At 40.4% G+C, this 18,629-nt stretch overlaps 1 protein-coding gene across 1 annotated transcript in view; it reads left to right on the forward strand.

Annotated features, from left to right (window-relative positions):
* ADGRA1 (adhesion G protein-coupled receptor A1) overlaps positions 1–18,629 on the forward strand; it is a 302,973-nt gene that overhangs the window by 102,457 nt on the left and 181,887 nt on the right. Inside the window, exons 5-6 of the mRNA XM_081912622.1 lie at positions 2,730–2,801; positions 7,606–7,769. Coding sequence (XP_081768748.1) covers positions 2,730–2,801; positions 7,606–7,769 — 236 coding nt within the window. The remainder of the gene's footprint in view (positions 1–2,729; positions 2,802–7,605; positions 7,770–18,629) is intronic.

Raw genomic sequence — 18,629 nt, forward strand, 5'->3', positions numbered from 1 at the left:
AAGGTCCGTATAGTTAAAGTTATAGTTTTCCCAGTAGTGATGTATGGAAATGAGAGCTGGACCATAAAGAAGGCTGATCCCTGAAGAATGAATGCTTTTGAATTATGGTGCTGGAGGAGACTCTTGAGAGTCCCATGGACTACAAGAAAATGAAACCTATCCATTCTTAAGGAAATCAGCCCTGAGTGCTCACCGGAAGGACAGATCTTAGAGCTGAGGCTCCAGTACTTTGGCCACCTCATGAGAAGAGAAGACTCCCTGGAAAAGACCCTGATGTTGGGAAAGATTTAGTGCACAAGGAGAAGGGGACGACAGAGGATGAGATGGTTGGAAAGTGTTCTCGAAGCTACCAGCATGAGTTTGACCAAACTGCGGGAGGTAGTGGAAGACAGGAGTGCCTGGCGTGCTCTGGTCCATGGGGTCACGAAGAGTTGGACGTGACTAAATGACTAAACAACAACAAACTTAGTTTTTACCTCACGTCTTTGGTGGCTGGGGCTCAGCACTTAATCTCCTCTGATAACTGCTGTTCATATGCTTGATATAGTTATATGCTATGGGACAAATTGATGCAAGATGTTGTGCTAGCAGAATCCAGCCCAATGACTCCCGCTATGGCAATAGGACCCTCCTCCCTCTGCTGTGTCTTCCTGAAATCTGCTTGGAAGGAAAGGAGAATCTCCATAAGAGTACACAGGGGCAGGAGAGGAGAGGTTGTTTTGGCCAGCAAGTAGAAATGCTGCTTCTGCTGGAGCAATCCCCTTACCATGAGTTCTACCACCCTATGTGCTTTTCATTTTCTCTGTAGGAGACTTCCCTTGTGAAAGGAGATGTTCATGTCTCATATTTTTTCCACTATTAGAATCTGACTTACAAATTTATGACACACCATTATTTGTGATTGATTTCTCCCTTCCTCCCCCTCTGCCCTCTTCTGGTTTGAGTTTAATACTTACATTATATATTAATTTTTTTAACTGAGGAAGTTTACAGAAATGGTTCATATTTTATGGCAGATGTGGATGATGGTAGCTGATAGCTAAAAATATGCCTGACTAATATACTGGCCTGTCTTTTCATGTCTTGCTTATTTATCCCTTGGCCATATTTATGTGTGGTGAGCTGTTCATATTTGAAACATGATTGTAAATTGCACATTTTAAAGGCAGCACATTTTCTTTACATCTTCCTCCTCAGTGGCCATGTTGCTTGTTCTAAGGATGAGTTACGTAGAGTAATTTTGAAAGCGTAATGGGGCTCTCAGTAATTCATACATCTCTTAGGAATACTCTGCTCTAAATATCAGGTGATGTAGAAGACTGGTGTTTTCCTTTAATAATATATCTAGACCCATTTTGATGGATCGACTGAAATCTCTGCTTGGATTTTTGAAAATATAAATATTCCTTCTGCTGCAAATTAAGCTTCTTTAAATTTTATTCATTTATTTGATTCAAGTACCTCTGATTTCTAGTTCATCCTGACTCTGAATAATCACCAATGATTAGCTGTACAATATCATGTAACAAAGTCTCTGGTTACTGTGTAAATGTTACTGGAACAGCTAATCACTCTCTTCACTGCCAGAGACAAGCACAGAACAAATAATGAGTAGGGATGTTTTTTGATTTTATTTTTTTTGCAGGGAGGAACCCAATCATGTTACAAACAAAACATGTTTGCTGAAACACACCCTATTTATTTATTTAAAAACATTTCTAAATTGCTTAGTGGTCTACATTATGAACAATATAAAACCTATATGCATTAAAACATATAAAAAACATATGAAGGAAAGTAATACAGTGATTTGGGGAATTCATACATTGATATCAGAGTCCAATCTTTTGGGTCAGGTAAAGCCTGGGGAAAAATATAAGTCTTCACAAGATGTCTGAACCAATGGGTGGTTGCTCCTTCTTGTATGGCCTTCCACAGAATAGAACCAACAGCAGAAAGTGTCTGTCTTTGGGTCACCACCCTGTATTTTGTAGGGTGTGGTGCCATGAAGTAGAGTCTCCCCAAATATATATAGGGGCAGAAAGTCTTTCAAGGAGGTCCTTTAAGGTTGTCAGTGTTAACAGGCCCTTGAACATGGCAGCTGATCAGCAGATTTCTTAGCTCTAGTATAATATGTTTGTCTCCAGGTACTCTGCTCAATCTGGATATAGCATTCTGCATTGAGATCAATGGCAAGGCAAGTCCAACAGAGAGTGCAGTAGTCCTGTCATGAGGTAGCCAATGCATGAATCACAGTGGCTAAGCTATCCCTGTCCAGGAAAGGGTGCAGTTGGTGCACCAACCTGAGTTGATAACAAGCATTCATTCCCACAGGTGTCACCTGTGCCTCCGGTGACAAAGATGGATCAAGGAGCACCTCCAAACTACTCAGCTGCTCTTTCAGAGGGAGTGCAACCCATCCAGAACCAGTGAACTCCCCAAACTCCAGGACCTGGGAACCTTTTACACACAGAGTCTCCATCTTACCAGGATTCATTCTCAGTTTGTTGAACCATCACAGCATCCAGGCACCATTTTTTATAAGAGCCAGGGTGGTCCCAAGGTTAGAAAGTCTAGAGATGGTAGTAAATGTATTGTAAAATCAGATCCTACTTCTGCAAAGGATATGTTTGGCCTAATTGGATATTCCTTGGCTGCTTTTTTGTGAGAACAAAAAAAGTGGTGTGATTTGATATGTCTTTTTAAAAAAAATCTTTTTTCCCTTTTAGGAATTTATCAGGGAACATTTTTTCAAGTCTCATGAATGGACTCTTCTCTGAGCTTTTAGCTCTGAAAGCCTTGTAAGTATGCCTTGATTAGGTAAAGGCCCATTTTGGCACCATTTACACATATTACTGTGATTAGCTTCATCATTATATAGATTTTCAGCATTGTATGTTCAGTGAAATTAATATAAATTCCTTATATGCCTTTTGTAAAACACATTCTAATCCTTTTCTGTCACGTGGAATATTTTCAGATCACTGGAATATTAAACAGTTGTGTTGGAGCCAGAATAGTAGGGTTGTAATAATTGTTTCATTGTGATTTTTAATTTGAAGTTGTTTTTTAAAAAATGCTGAAGCTTTATGGTTGATTTCCCTTAACATTTTACGAAGGGGTGGATGGAAGCAGAGAACAAGCAAATTAATTCCTTACAGTGTTTACATAAAACATCTTATATGTTCATTATAACACTACTTAGATTAAACCTACTTATTAGAGTTAAAACATCTAAACATTCCTCTTTTCTAGCAGATGGGGGGATTTTATTAAACAATAAAAATAACAATGAAAAATGAACGAGTGTAGAGGGTAAATAGTGCTTCTATAATTACTTGCATAGACTCATAGAATTGTAGAGTTAGAAGGGATTCCAAGCATCATCTAGTCCAACCCCCTTTAATGGAGGAATCTCAACTAGATCATACATGACAGACGGCCATCCAACCTCTGCTTAAAGACTTCCACGTGGCAGTTAAATAGTACAGAGCCTATATGCTGTTATTGATTTCGCTAAATTAGAAATAGAATTTGACATTGTCTGCTGGAATTATGGCACTGAAAGTCTACAGTGCAGGCCCATCAAAGTCAAATGCTTTGGAAGGCATAGTGCAGATATCCATCTATGGCTTTCGCTAGGCAGAGTAAGGCAGATGCCTCAGGCAGCTGATAGAGTGGCTATAAGGTAGTAAAGGTGTTGTAGCAAGGTGTTGTGCCTACCATGATCCCTGCTTAGCTAGCATGCTGCCCTCAGTGGAGGATGCTCTGTTCCATCACTACTGTTGAAGCAAGGTTCAGCCTCCATCTGGTTGGTTTTGGGAGATGGAATTATGGGGTGGGGAGGACGCCATCTTGCAATTTGCCTCAGGCATCAAAACATCATAGGCTGGGCCTCTTTGTTTGTATGCCACTTTTCCACAAAATTGTGCCCAGAGTGGTTCTGAGCATGTCAAATGGGCAACAGTAGAACTAAAAAAAAATAAAAAATAAAAAATAAAAAAGTACCAGGCACTTTTTGCAGATAATCATGGTGTCAAAAAAGTAGATACGTCATTAGAGAAAAATCAATCCATTTAATATTACTGAAAACAATACAAATGAACTAACCTAACAGCTTAAAACTAAACAGGAGAGAGAGAATAAAACCTAACAGCCTTACACTGAGTCCAACCAAATGTTAGTCTAGCTCAGTATTATCTACACCAGGCATAGGCAAACTCGGCCCTCCAGATGTTTTGGGACTACAATTCCCATCATCCCTGACCACTGGTCCTGTTAGCTAGGGGTGATGGGAGTTGTAGGCCCAAAACAGCTGGAGGGCCGAGTTTGGGGATGCCTGATCTACACTGACTGGCAGCAGCTCTCAAGGGTTTCTGACAAGGAGTCTGCCAACCCTACCTGGAGATGCCAGGGATTGAACTTGGGACCTTCTGCATGCAAAGCAGATGCTCTGCCTACAAAGATTCTCTGCTGAGCTATGACCCTTCCCCATGGTATATATACAAGCCCGGGAAAATAAATATCACCATTCCAGAAAGGGCATTCCATGGAGGTTCACTCCAATCACATCCATTGGATTGCAGCCACACCTCTCACATGTGGTAGACTGCCAACTCTTACCTGGGTGATTTCCTGAGCAGCAGATGCACAGTGACTACACTCAATGTATTTTCTCTCTCTCTGTCACCTGAAATGCCAAATTAAAATTCCCAGGTTGAGAGCCAAAATTAATTCTACCTCAATAATTCTGAAAAACTGGATTCCCCACTTCTCCAGTTAAAATGTTTAAATCCTAAGTCACATACAGTAGATAACCTGGCTATGTGCTTTCACATAGTGAGAGTTGTTATTATTATTATTTTAATTCTGTACTCTTAAATAACCCACGTCTCAAATACCTCATATAGCGCTGCAAGCTTAAGAGCAAATGTTGAACTGGACACTAAGACGAGAGCTTTCATTGTTCCCAAACATCCATAAGTGGAAGGAGGATGTCATTTAAATTCATCAAGCTACTGGACGTGGGAGGCAAACTCCTCCTTGGCATGTATACATATCCCATTAATAAAGGGAAAGGTAGAATGGTGCATCCATGCAGAGCACAAAGCTCAACTAAAACACCCATATCATTATCCTGCTGTCCAAGAAGACAAACAAAACATCTGATTAAAGAGCTGCATTGTTTACGTAGTGTCGTGGTGGCATAATCAGACTCGTGGGCAAATAGCAGCGCTGTTTACATAGGCTTGCAGAGGCATAGAGCTATACAGGAGAAGATACTGAATGGTTTAGGACATTAATGGTAAGCACAAATTAGTTCAAGCATGTTTTGAAGAATGTCCTGGCACGCTCCCCAGTGGCATGGGATCATCCCACCGACAAGAAGTTCCCATCATTATATGAGTGAAGTATGGGAACCTGCAGTTGAGACATCAAGGCCAGGAGGAGGAACCCTGTTATTAAATTAATTATAATGGATTCTACAGATTCTATCATTGCTTTGACACGTGGGTTAAACTTGTTTTATATTTTGATCTATGGTATGTTTGGTTGTTTTATTATTATTGCTATTTATCAGATTTCTATGCCACCCTTCATCCAAAATGACACAAAAATGCATATCGTAATAACAAACAAAAACAATCCCTCACCCTAGTTTAAAAGGCCATAGATTAGCCAATTAATTAGCCAAAAACATTAGAGAAAAGGAATGTTTGTGCCAGGCACCTCAAAATACGTAATGAAGGTACCAGGTGAGCCTTCTTAGGGGAGAGTATTCTGCAAGCGGGGAGCCACTGCAGAAAAGGCCCGTTCTTGTGTTGCTGCCCTCAAGTCCTCTCACAGAGGAGGCATACGAAGAAGAGCTTCAGCTGATGATCATAGGGTCTGGAGGATTGCATTGCCTGTACAGTGGTACCTTGGGTTACCTACGCTTCAGGTTACAGACGCTTCAGGTTACAGACTCCGCTAACCCAGAAATAGTACCTCAGGTTAAGAACTTTGCTTCAGGATGAGAACAGAAATTGTGCAGCAGTGGCGCAGCAGCAGTGGGAAGGCCCCATTAGCTAAAGTGGTGCTTCGGGTTAAGAACAGTTTCAGGTTAAGAATGGACCTCCAGAACGAATTAAGTATGTAACCAGAGGTACCACTGTATTGCTTTCTGTTTGCAGTTAGCTACTTTGGGCTTTGCTCAGGAAGATTGTAAGCAATAAATGAAAAGAAATGCAAGGGTTGGCTCTAAACTTAATCTTTATTAAAATAGAACCATTTCAATAAATGGGACTTACAGTAGCCATGACTTAAAAGTTCCATTGCTTTTAGGGGGGGGTGCTTCAAGCACATGTAAACCTTGATTTAACCCAGGACGTGCAAGTGAATTGCCCTTCCTCTATTTGCAGCTATCAGAAATGTCCTAAGTTGGAACCATGCTTAGCTGGGGGGAAATGCGTGTTCTGTGCCTACAGAGAAACAGTTTTGTGAGATTGGGGGCTTCCATTGTTGAAGGAGCTAGGCAGGTTTCTTGGTGAATTAATTGGCTCTAAGTACATGCCACTGGGATGCGGGTGGCACTGTGGGTTAAACCACAGCTCGGTCCCTGCTCCTGCCAACCTAGCAGTTCGAAAGCATGTCAAAGTGCAAGTAGATAAATAGGTACCGCTCCGGTGGGAAGGTAAATGGTGTTTCTGTGTGCTGCTCTGGTTTGCCAGAAGCAGCTTACTCATGCTGGCCACATGACCCGGAAGCTGTATGCCGGCTCCCTTGGCCAATAAAGTAAGCTGAGCGCCGCAACCCCAGAGTCGGCCACGACTGGACCTAATGGTCATGGGTCCCTTTACCTTTAAATGTCATTAGTATAAGAAAGGAAGCTGCTCTGTGCCATAAGACAAATGGATGGTGGTGAGAAGGACACCTGGATGGTAGTGAGAAGGACAATAGCCAGAGTAGAGCTGTGTGTGGGAGCTGAACTGGAAGGAGGCTGCAGACAGAAGCCTGAGAATGAGAGCCATTCTTAATTTCTGCTTCAATCCAAGTCTGTGGCCAGTGCTCTTTTTCTGGGGGCACTGAAAGGTACACAGCACTGGCACCTTTTTCCTAGAAGAAAAGCACTGGCTATGGAAAAAGCAAGACCTTCTGGGTGCTAATGCTGTGAGCCCCTCCATTGCAGGCTCAGGTTGCCTTGAGAGAGTCTTTAAACTTCTTTTGTATATATGTGTGAATAAATCATAGATCATAAATGCAACATAGTCTCTGCTGTGCCTCATTCCAAGAAGACCAAACCCTGGGGAGGTGTCTGGAAGCCCAGGAATCTTACACTGCTTGGAGACTGGGGTGGCATGCAACAACATGTTCAGCCTCATGGAGGAGAGATGAATGGATGTGGATGATTATGTGCAGATAGAGGATGCACAACTTGTCCTTGCTACTGATGTGTCATTAGTGCCGGACGCCACTCGGATTATCTGTCTAGCTTTCTTCTAAGAGCTACTTAACTGAGATTTGTGAAATGTTGTCAGTGTTTCAATGATTAGTTTTCTGTGACAATCACTGTATAAAAATCATGTTGTAAGGGATAGTATTGATTGGTTTTGGGTTTCATTTCAGACATTTCTACACTGATTCTCTCACCTGTGACTGTAATCTCAAATGGGTTTTACACTGGGCTAGAAATGCCTCAGTTCGGATCTCAGAAGAAACAGTTTGTGCTTTCCCCAGGAGTTTACAAGGAACATCATTTCAGAACCTGAAAGAAAATCAGCTGATGTGCGGTGAGTGGTACTCTTCTTTCAGCGTCATGAATTGAAACCAGTGTTCTCAGAGAAAGTGTATTCTGAAGGATAAATGCCAAGTGATTGGTGTGCAGAACTGGATGATAGCTGAAAGAAAGCAAATATGTCAGAAACCATACTGAGGCTTAAGGTTAAACAATGTGCAACTTTAAAAAAACAAAAACAAAATTAGATTGCAGATCTCTTTTGTATATAAATAAATGTTCCTTGTAAAACTACCAGTGCCCTTATCTGCCTTTGTAACTCTTATACGTTTGAATGTATCATAGGAAAGGTATTTCTCATTGCATTTTATCTTCAAATAAATAATCTTTTTTCATTAGATTGTAGTGTGACAACAGGGAATAAATGTCAATCTATCTGCCACTCACCTTCACAAGCCGTGCAATATAAGCCGTACCTGTGTAGGGAAGGATGAATTTTAATAATGGGGAGCTTTAAGAGAGGCAAAGATCTTAAAACAAATATTTGAAATAATAGAAACGGAACGGATGGGAAGGAGATAAAAAAACATGTGTCAAGTCCTGTCTCTCATATTAGAGCAATCTCGAAACCACAGTGTGTATGTCGCTTTCTGAAGATCTCATCATGAGAACAAAACTGACCCTGAAAAAACTTAGAAGCTATTCTCTAGGTTTTGTATAGGAAGAAATGTTATTTCGCTATGTGCCACATGGTTATCTGACTTGCAAAGCATTTGTATGTGCAGCTTACATGCAAGTATTTATAAAATGTACTCCAGAATACTTTGTCCAGAATACTCTGAATAGTTTTGTACCATCCTTTTCTTTCAAATTTCTCTGTCAGAGGACTGTTGATCTTTCCCCTCAGCCAATTTCCTGTGGTTACAGCAGTTCATCTGTATAACAAGTCAGATATGTGAATATCAGAGTCTGAAACACCTTGGCATTGCAGCTTGTTACCAGAACCAATACTTTGTTGTGCAAAATAACTTATTAAAAGCAAGTTTTTCTTATGAATTAAATATAAAATTGATGCCACCCAGTGAAGTTCATTTGACATGAAGTCTGGATTTGTACCTGTTTATCTTCATTAAAACATGAACAGAAGGTTTTGGCAAGGTCTGCCTGAAGCATAACTGATCCCAGGCAATTTTCCCTATGTGCTGTAAGCAAGCTTTGCTAATTCAGCCTCGCTGAGCAGCCAGCAGCTATTCTCATTTCTAGAAATCTGAAGTAAGAAATTTTATTTTCTTCTTGGCTTTATGGCTGTTCCATTAATTTTCACACTTGGTATCCAAGGACAAAGCCAAAGGGTTACTTAATTTTTAGTCAATCTTTTATATTATTTATATTGATTACATTGACACGCTGACTATAATACTTCAGGCTCCTTCGCAGGTTGCCGACAGAGCTGCTGCAAAGATGGTCCTGAGGAGACTATTGCCTTTTCTCCAAATTAATCACCTTCACCATTTTACTTTCTAATTAACCAAACTTAAACTCAGATAGAAAATGTTGAGGAACAGACAGATCAGTCCTACACTCAAATTATGCTGGGATTTGCTATGGTCTGCTATGTTGGTGGAATAGCTGCCTTATCCAATGGTCGGTCAGTCCAGGAAGGAAGGAGAGAAAACATCTTAAAGGGCGATTAGATAAATTAAAGGAGGATAACACTATCAACAGCTGCTTGCCATGATGTCTATGATCTTTCTCCAGTACTGGAGACTGCAAGTCTCAGAATGCCAGTTGCAGGAGAATACCAGTGGAGAAAAATGTGCTTGTAGATTTCCCATAAACATCTGGCTGTCACTGTTAGAACAGAATGTTGGACTAGATGGACCTTTGGCATAGTCCAGCATCACCTCCCATTTTCATCAGCCCCAGTGGCTCAGCCATCAGTGTCCTTGCTATGCCAATCTCCTAAGGGGCACAGATTTAGGTCCCCTTATGTGCCCAACAACACCCAAAGAGGAGGGGAAGTGGCCCACACAACAGAGCTTCCTGGGCAGGATGTCTGCAAGAGAGTACCCCTAGCTTATCCATAGATGAGAATTCAAGACCCACCCATGGAGGCAAAATCTCTTTTGCCAAAAAAACCAATGGGACAGGCCAGGACACATAATGAGGAACCACAGACACCCACTGACAGCAGAAACGTACAACTCCAGTGGCAATTAAGATGAAATTTGAATGATGCTGTGGAATATATTTATCATGCTTTCTTGCACATTGAAGCATTAAGTTAAATGTTCAGTCTATGTTGTTAAACATATTTCTGTGCACCAGATGTGGAGACAATAAATGTTTTTAATTATTTTTCCTTTGCAGATTTTTTACAGTGTTGCCTTTGCCTAATGTTCATACTCTTTCCTTGTTTGTCACTTGCTTCATAAGGGAAAAAGCGGTTTAGCTGAAAGCACACTGTATAAAATACTTATTTAAATGAATGTACAATGAACAGCACAAATGACAGGCTTTAATTCATAAGATCAGCGTCAGATTTACACTGTCTATAAATGTTTTTTATTCCTTTGCAATATAGGTTTTTAATTTTTATTTTCTGGAGGAGATGATGAAGGAGAGGAATATTAGCGTTAGCAGTAGTAGTTACTTTCTGAAGGCTTCTCTGACTTGCATGACTCCTCAAAAGATTTAGGTCCAGACTACACATGGCAGTAGTTCTATAGCTCTGCCTTTAAGTGAATTTCAATAGAACTCTTTTCTGGGCAAATTGCAGGCATAGGAATCCAGGTCTAGATTAAATCTCCTATAGCCCTATGCTAGGGTATCGAGTCTAGACAGACCGCCACACAGTATCTCAAAACAAGTCTTCACTTTAGGGTGGAATTATGTGACTAAAGTCAGGGGTAGTATGGACCTCAATTTAATCACATTCATTTAAGTAAAATGGCATACAAACAACAGGGACCTGATCCTAACTTGCAGTAGGGAAGGTGTCAGGGAGCTTAGGATGCATCGTCCTCTGCACCCTGATATTTTAGGCCATATGAGATAATTCTTAGGCAACACCCGTATTTTAGGGTTCAAATAGATTAGGATCTCCTGTCACATTTGAAAACCTTACTGTAAATGTATCGTGGGGTTGGTCTGAGGAAGGTAGGGTTAACCCTTTATCTTTGTACCATTTCTCCAGGTAAATTCAATAGTTGCAGCTGCTGTTTTTCCCCCAAGGGGCAATATATATTGGTATCCATATGAGTCCCAGATGAAGCCTGTCAAAAATTAAGCATAAATTGTAAGGGTAAAGCCATAGCACAAATATTAATTTCTTTGTGACCGTTCTACTGTGGCTCAGGCTAGATAATATGAATTGCCTTTGTTTCTTTGCACCTATGGTCTACAGTAAACAAATATTTATGGTAGTTTTTTCAGATCAACACATTGTGCTGTACCCCATGGTTTTTGTTATAGTGAAAATTTAGAGTCCATATTCTTGGAACAAAAAATTGTATGGGGGGGAGGCCATTTACATACTACTTTGGCTTCAGTCTTCTCGTTCTGCATTTCTCTAATAGCTACAGGATAGAATCTTTTCTTCCTCCTTTGTGAACTGAAAGTCATTCCATGCAGTAATTACATTTTTTGATGGAGTCAACTAATATCATTGCTATTCTTTAGTAAGCTTATGTCCTGGCTTATCTTATTGGTCATTGCCACTGCTGTCTAACCTGTTGGTGAGTCTTGTAGCTTTCTATATCAGAGTGAAAACCATGTATTTTGAATTAGCTTCATCATATTATTTTGCTCTATGACCTAAGAAAATGCCCTCTCATAACAGATAAGGAAAGCCATCAAATCCCCCGATTTTCACTAGACTGTAAGAACTAGGGCTCAAAAGTGTTTCTCACTTCAAATTCACTTAAGAAGCACCCAGGGTGAGTTAGTAAAGGAATAAGGTAACCCTGGAAAACATTGTTTACTCAGATGCAATCTCCAAAAATTATAGAGAGATTATAGTGTATGGCTAAGGGAGGGAATGAGAGAATTTAGCAAATAATGATGACAGTTTCCCTTTATTTCAGCAGTTATTCTCTAAGTGACCCTCAACAGAAATTAAATGCTGAAGCTAATATGAAATAAAGCAGTATCTTTTTCAAGTTACCTGGAAATCAAGCAGACATTGATATAGGTGAAATGTGTGTTTCACAAAACTTTACAAGAAGTGATAGCACCACACTAGAAGAAAGTTTTTTCACCTCATGGTTTTATTATTTATTATAATTTATTTAATGTATTTGTATCTTGCCTTTCTCCTAAGTTGGGCTACAAGGCTTCTTTAAAAACCATCATCATAAAATACAAAATGACAAAAGCAAAATGGTTAAAAACAACAATGGTTAAAAACAAATGCAATAATTTTTTTTTTTTAAAAAATATTCAGATTGTCCTGTAGTAACATGGTCTGCACTTATTTCTCAATGGCCTTTCTAAATAGGAAGGTCTCAGACTGCTGGCAGAAAGAAGACAAGGAGGAAGCAAGCTTGACTTCTTTTTAGAGGGAATGCCACAATATGGGAGCAGTACTTTTAAGTACTGAACAGAGGCCCTTTTCTCCTAATATATTGGCATTAAATTAATGGGGGAGATTATCTCCTCCCCATCATATTTGTGTTCAAACCCATGTCTGAAATGTGTGTGGGTTGGGAATCTGTTTGTTAGCAGTACAGAATCATTGCTGTGGCAATTGGAGATTTTTGTCCTGATCAGTTGAATTACAGTAGGTCCTGGAGTTGATATCACCTGGGAAAGAGGGCTTCTGCCTTGTTTGTTTAGAGAGAGAGAGAGAGAGAGAGAGATCTTCTCAGAGTTTGGGCTCCTCCACACTTCCATTTGTGCTGTGCCTAGAAAGCAAGGGGCTTAGTGGTTTTGCACTTGGACATGTGCTTTCTAGGCATCCGTCTGAGCAGTTTCCCCCTTGTCCCACTCTTTAGCGATATATCAGAACATATTGCAATCCAAGGAAAACCCTAATCTGCATTTGCTTCTGTTGAGCACTAAAGTTTGCTGTAGACCTGTTTGAGAATGAACCTGCATGGATTCTGTTTAACTAGGTCGGGGTAGTCAACCTTTTTATACCTACCACCCACTAATGCATCTTTCTTGATGGTAAAATTTCCTTACTGCCCATAAGTGCTCGATGGAAGGAGGATTCAGCTTGTGCCGTAGAACCCCCTACTGCCCACCTAGAATCCTGAAACGCCCGCTAGTGGGTGGTAGGGACCAGGTTGACAACCCCTGGACTAGGTACCTAAGTGCCACACTATTGGGCTATTGCTTATGATGCTAGGCTGGAAAACGTGTAAAGTGCTAAAATTGCCTCCTGCAGATTTTTTAAATATAACTCTGGCCTTAGCTGTGGATGAAACTGGCAAAAACAGTGGTGTGTGTGAGCTAGAGAGAGAGAGATTATACACAGAATGAATGTGTTTCACCTTTGAAAAAAATAACCTGTAACCAACTGGTGTGACCATTGAATTCTAAATCAGGAAAGCCTTGGCAAATTATCTCCCACAATATTTCAAATATGGAATAGATTGTTTATTACGGTTCACGGCTGAGGCACATAAACAATAGTACTTAGATTTAGGCAATAACACGGGAATCACGTAGCAACTGTCTGTATTTCAATGACTTTCCAGCCCATCAATTTTGAAAGCTACCTTAATTTTAACAGTCAAGTCATGAGTGAAATTAGCACACAGTGAGTGACATGCAGAATATTATCTGGAATAGGTTTTATTTATTTATTTATTTTAAAAAATGCTCATAATAATATACCTGTGTAGAAAATTTTAGTAGACTGACTTACTACTTCATATTCTTTTGAAAGATTCATTTAGAATGTTATTCAACATTTAAATTAGAACATTGTTCAGTTATTCCAAAGGAGAAACATTTTTGTATTATTGCTGGTATTCAGGGTGTTGCGCGCGCGCACACACACACACACACACACACACACATACATATTGCTCAAAAAGGTTTCAGCCTCCCTCTTCAAAAGCATACTTATGTAAAAAAAAGAAGAAAAGTGAGCTTTTTAAGCTCCAGTGTATTCTATGAATGTCCATTGAAGTTGCCTCTAAATGAAAAGGAAGAGCAGATATTCACATTTTCCTGCCTTTCATTGCATTCTTAATCACCTTGAGAGTTATGTGTCAGCAGCAATTCTCAGGTCTTAACAGTGAGGCTTCAGTACCCAGTCTGAGGGGTCATACTTCTCCTGAGGAGAAATCAGTGCAGAAGAGCAAAAACTAAATATGTACTGTATCAAGTCCCATTAAATAAAAATATAAATTGTTTGCCGTCTAAACATGTGTCAGAAGTCACTGAGATGAGATGTCCCCATTTCTCTGCCTCCTATCCGACATGGAAATGAAATGAAATGGGTGCAGCCATTAAAATATTCCATTTTTTATTTCTACTTCTTGTAGCCCTTGGTCATTGCATTGAAAATTAGGCACCCACCGAAGACCTTTTTCTTCCAACAAGCCTTTTTATGTTGAGATCTTTCCCAGTCTGTATCTGTACTGGAACTGTTTTTAAAATGTTTTAAAGGTGTTTGTTATTGTTTTATCACTTGCTGTTCGTCACGCTGGGCAGCTTTGGGAGAAGGTGTGGGATATAAACTTTTTAAAAAGCCATTTGGGGAGGATTGGTGGTGAATATCAGGGTGTTGAGGGTGAACTTTTTCAGCAGTGTGGTGTTTTTTATGGTAGTCAGATGGTAGCTACCCCCCAGAATGTCCCACCAAGTTATCGTCTTAGTGTCATTCTGAAGAGCATTTTGTGGCAAACTGGGAAAAATTATCCTTTGCTAGGAACATTGCTGCCAACCCTACCTGAAAGCAGAAGCATCAGTCTTGGGAAGAAACTTGTTATATATAGGATGGTCATCTGTCATGGATGCTTTAGTTGAGATTCCTGTATTGCAGGGGATTAGGGGACCCTCTGGGACCCTTATAACTCTATCATTCTACAGTTCGGATTCTGAGTCATTTCAGGGTCTCAGTGATTATTGAAACTACTTGCTTAATGTTGTCCTGCTTCATTGGTCTTCAAGAGACAGAAGACTTGCATCTTTATGACCAGGAGATGGGACTTGTGCCCAGTGCTCAGAGGTGATAGGACTTGTAGTCCGGCAACACCATGGGTCACCTAACCCCTGCTTTCTAGATTATATTCACCAAAGCCATTGATAGTTGTGCTGCCTCCACTGCCAAAGGTCTACTCATAGTAGATGCACTATATTATACTCCAAACCGTCTTTCCCATGCTGTAAAATACCTGTTTAAAGTTTAGACTGTGATGTTTGTCTTTAGAATTCCATGTCTTATTTGAGGCCTTATTATTTTGGTATCCAAGAGCAAAACAATAGTCCTCCCGAGGTAAATTTATGATTAGATTCCTGCCCTGCTTTTTTAGTAGTAAAAGGTAAAGGGACCCCTAACCATTAAGTCCAGTCGTGACCGACTCTGAGGTTGCGGCGCTCATCTCGCTTTATTGGCCGAGGGAGCTGGCGTACAGCTTCCGGGTCATGTGGCCAGCATGACTAAGCTGCTTTTGGCGAACCGGAGCAGTGCATGGAAACACCGTTTAGCTTCCTGCCGGAGCGGTACCTATTTATCTACTTGCACTTTGATGTGCTTTCAAACTGCTAGGTGGGCAGGAGCAGGGACCGAGCAATGGGAGCTCACACCTTCACAGGGATTCGAACCACCGACCTTCTGATCGGCAAGTCCTAGGCACTGTTGTTAAATCCACAGCACCACCCGCGTCCCATTTTTTTTTGGGGGGGGGTAGTGTTTCACTGTAAAATCTGGATTTCCTGGTCATCTGCAGTGAGGGAGAGGGTTTTGCCTCTTTCTGAAGCAAAATGAACCCTGCAAGAGGGTGGATCTACAACTCCCAGTTGCCTATATGTACCACCAGTATTCTATATTAGCACTGTTAATACAGGTTTTATGATACATTTGTTTATTTATTACACTTATGAATGGAATTATTTCTGAATCGCTTCTCATATAGCATCTCAAAGCAATTTCATAATAAAAACATCAGTATTAAAAACAGCTACATTATTTCCTTTCTAAAAACTATTACAGCAATTAAAAAGCAATTACAAATACTTTCATATGTAAAAACAATTCAAGTGGCTGTGTAAACATGGCTAAAATATTTAACAGTAATTAATGGCCTGTGTAATTTAAGATCCTGTGTGATGCAATGCATAAAATGCAACATTTGTTTTAAATGTCTTCAGACATTCTGATTTCCTTTATTTGCTGCCAAATTGTCCCTCTCACCAACATTCACTATGTATTCTTGAGGCAGTGGCTAAGGCTAAGTTGCACTGGAGAGATGTGGAACTTCAGGGACAAACAATAATACCAACTTGTAGATCATCATAACGTTATGTGTGCTTCAGAATCCACATTGTGATCACTACTTTCATATTTACGCCGCTTGAAAAGCATTTGTGTGTATGGGCAGTTTAAATGAACTGAAACAAAAATGGTAGTAGGTTACTCCCATGTTTAGAACAGCATATTCTACATATTCTACATAACAGAGCCCATCACCATGCTTGTTTACATTTATCATTATTTCAAAGTAACTGAGGGTAGATGCCATTTTTTCAATGGTGCTGGTGATGCATTAATGAATTGAAAGCCCCAAGGAAAATTGCGAGATTGCAGCGGAAGCAGGGGCAGTGCTTATTCTGAATCCTGGGTGTCCTTGAACGAGGCAAGAAAAGCCCAGTAAAAGAGTACAGAAAAGTAAGATTTAAAGTGTTTGCCAATTCATTTATAAAAATGCCTTACTTTTGTCACCCTGAAATTGAATACATATTTCTAATAATGTCCCAGGAAAGTGCTTTTAATGCCGTTCTCAGTTGGAATTTCATCCAAACAAGACAGCTATTACTCATATTTGCTGTGTTGGTATCTACTCTCCCAGAGATTACCTTTCACGCCAATGCACTTTCTTTTATAGTCGTATAAACCATAATTGCAAAATCTTTATAGAACTGTGGTAACTGGCAGTGTCAAGGGCAGTAGCTACTCTGTGCTCAAGGCATTACACATCAAAGTGAGGAAGGGAAATGCTATACAGTGCTAATGGGGTACGCCCTTACTCCTAAAGGGCTGCCAAGTTTTGTTTCTCTAGTGTGTGATGTTCATGCACTTGACAGTTGTCTTGCACATTCCTGGAGGCCCATTATATCTTCATTCATCCACAGGTAGCTCTATAGCTTGTTTTCCTAGTTTCCTAGAGACTCTTAGGATGCCTGCCCAGGAGTCTGTTTCCTGTTTCCTTACTGTTCACCTTGCCAAACCAGAGCTGGGAAAGGAAAAGTAAGGGTGGGATCTGTCATCGGTTTGAAGGCCTGATAACAAAAACACACACACTAATGTAAAAATACTGTGCTGATTCCTTTACCACACACAACACAACCAACTACAATTGTACTTGACAACACTAATCCCCAGTTCACACATAATGCCAAGCCATACCATGGCTGAGTGTGAACAAGCAAGCATGCAGGTATTCTGAGCAAAGGTTGCAGCTGCTTTACTCATCCCTGGGTCCTGTTATTGCCACGCTTCCTGGAGCTCAGCCATAATTTGGCTCAGCATTATGTCTAAACTTGGAGGCTTGATTTGTCCACCCCACTCCCAACACATCATGATCAGCAAGCCAAGAAGAAGCCTTGACCACAGCTTGAGGTTTGGTTTAAGTGAAACAAATCACTACCTTTATGGAAGCTTTTAATAGTGGATGAATGATTATATTTTAATATTCTGCTGGAAGCCACCCAGAGTGGCTGGGAAAACCCAGCCAGATGGGTGAGGTATAATTTTTTTATTATTATTATTTTATTATTATTATTATTATTATTATTTGTTGTTATTGTTGTTGTTGTTGTTTAGTCGTGTCCAACTCTTCGTGACCCCATGGACCAGAGCACACCAGGCACTCCTGTCTTCCACTGCCTCCCGTAGTTTGGTCAAACTCATGCTGGTAGCTTCGAGAACACTGTTCAACCATCTCATCCTCTGTTGTCCCCTTCTCCTTGTGCCCTCCATCTTTCCCAACATCAGGGTCTTTTCCAGGGAGTCTTCTCTTCTCATGAGGTGGCCAAAGTATTGGAGCCTCAGCTTCAGGATCTGTCCTTCCAGTGAGCACTCAGGGCTGATTTCCTTCAGAATGGATAGGTTTGATCTTCCTGCAGTCTATGGGACTCTCAAGAGTCTCCTCCAGACCATAATTCAAAAGCATCAATTCTTCGGCGAGCAGCCTTCTTTATGGTCCATCACTACTGGGAAAACCATAGTTTTAACTATACGGACCTTTGTTGGCAAGGTGATGTCTCTGCTTTTTAAGATGCTGTCTAGGTTTGTCATTGCTTTTCTCCCAAGAAGCAGGCATCTTTTAATTTCGTGACTGCTGTCACTAATAATAATAATAATTATTATTATTATTATCATCATCATCCCAATTTGGGCGTAATGCTAAGCCATGGTTTATCTTTAGATGGTACAACAGCACTGGGGAATGAGTGAAGTGGTTGCAGTTTTGCTCAGACTACATCTCTCTCAATCACATTTAGCCATGGTTTAACTTAGTGTTACATGTGAACCAGGCTTCAGTCTGACTTTGCCTGTTGTGTAAAACTTCATCTGTTGTGTAAAACGTTATGGTTGACTATGGCTGAAGTCTCAGATTGCCAGTTCACATCTTAAGCCAAATCTGGGGTGGGGGTGAGGGGAGGTGAAGGACAGGATACATCAGGTTTGAGAAGTTATTCCTCGTTTTTCTCCTCAGCTTGGGGCAGGGCTCAAATGTAA

The sequence above is a fragment of the Podarcis melisellensis genome (assembly GCF_964234715.1).
Source record: "Podarcis melisellensis genome assembly, chromosome: 5".
Taxonomy (NCBI): domain Eukaryota; kingdom Metazoa; phylum Chordata; class Lepidosauria; order Squamata; family Lacertidae; genus Podarcis; species Podarcis melisellensis.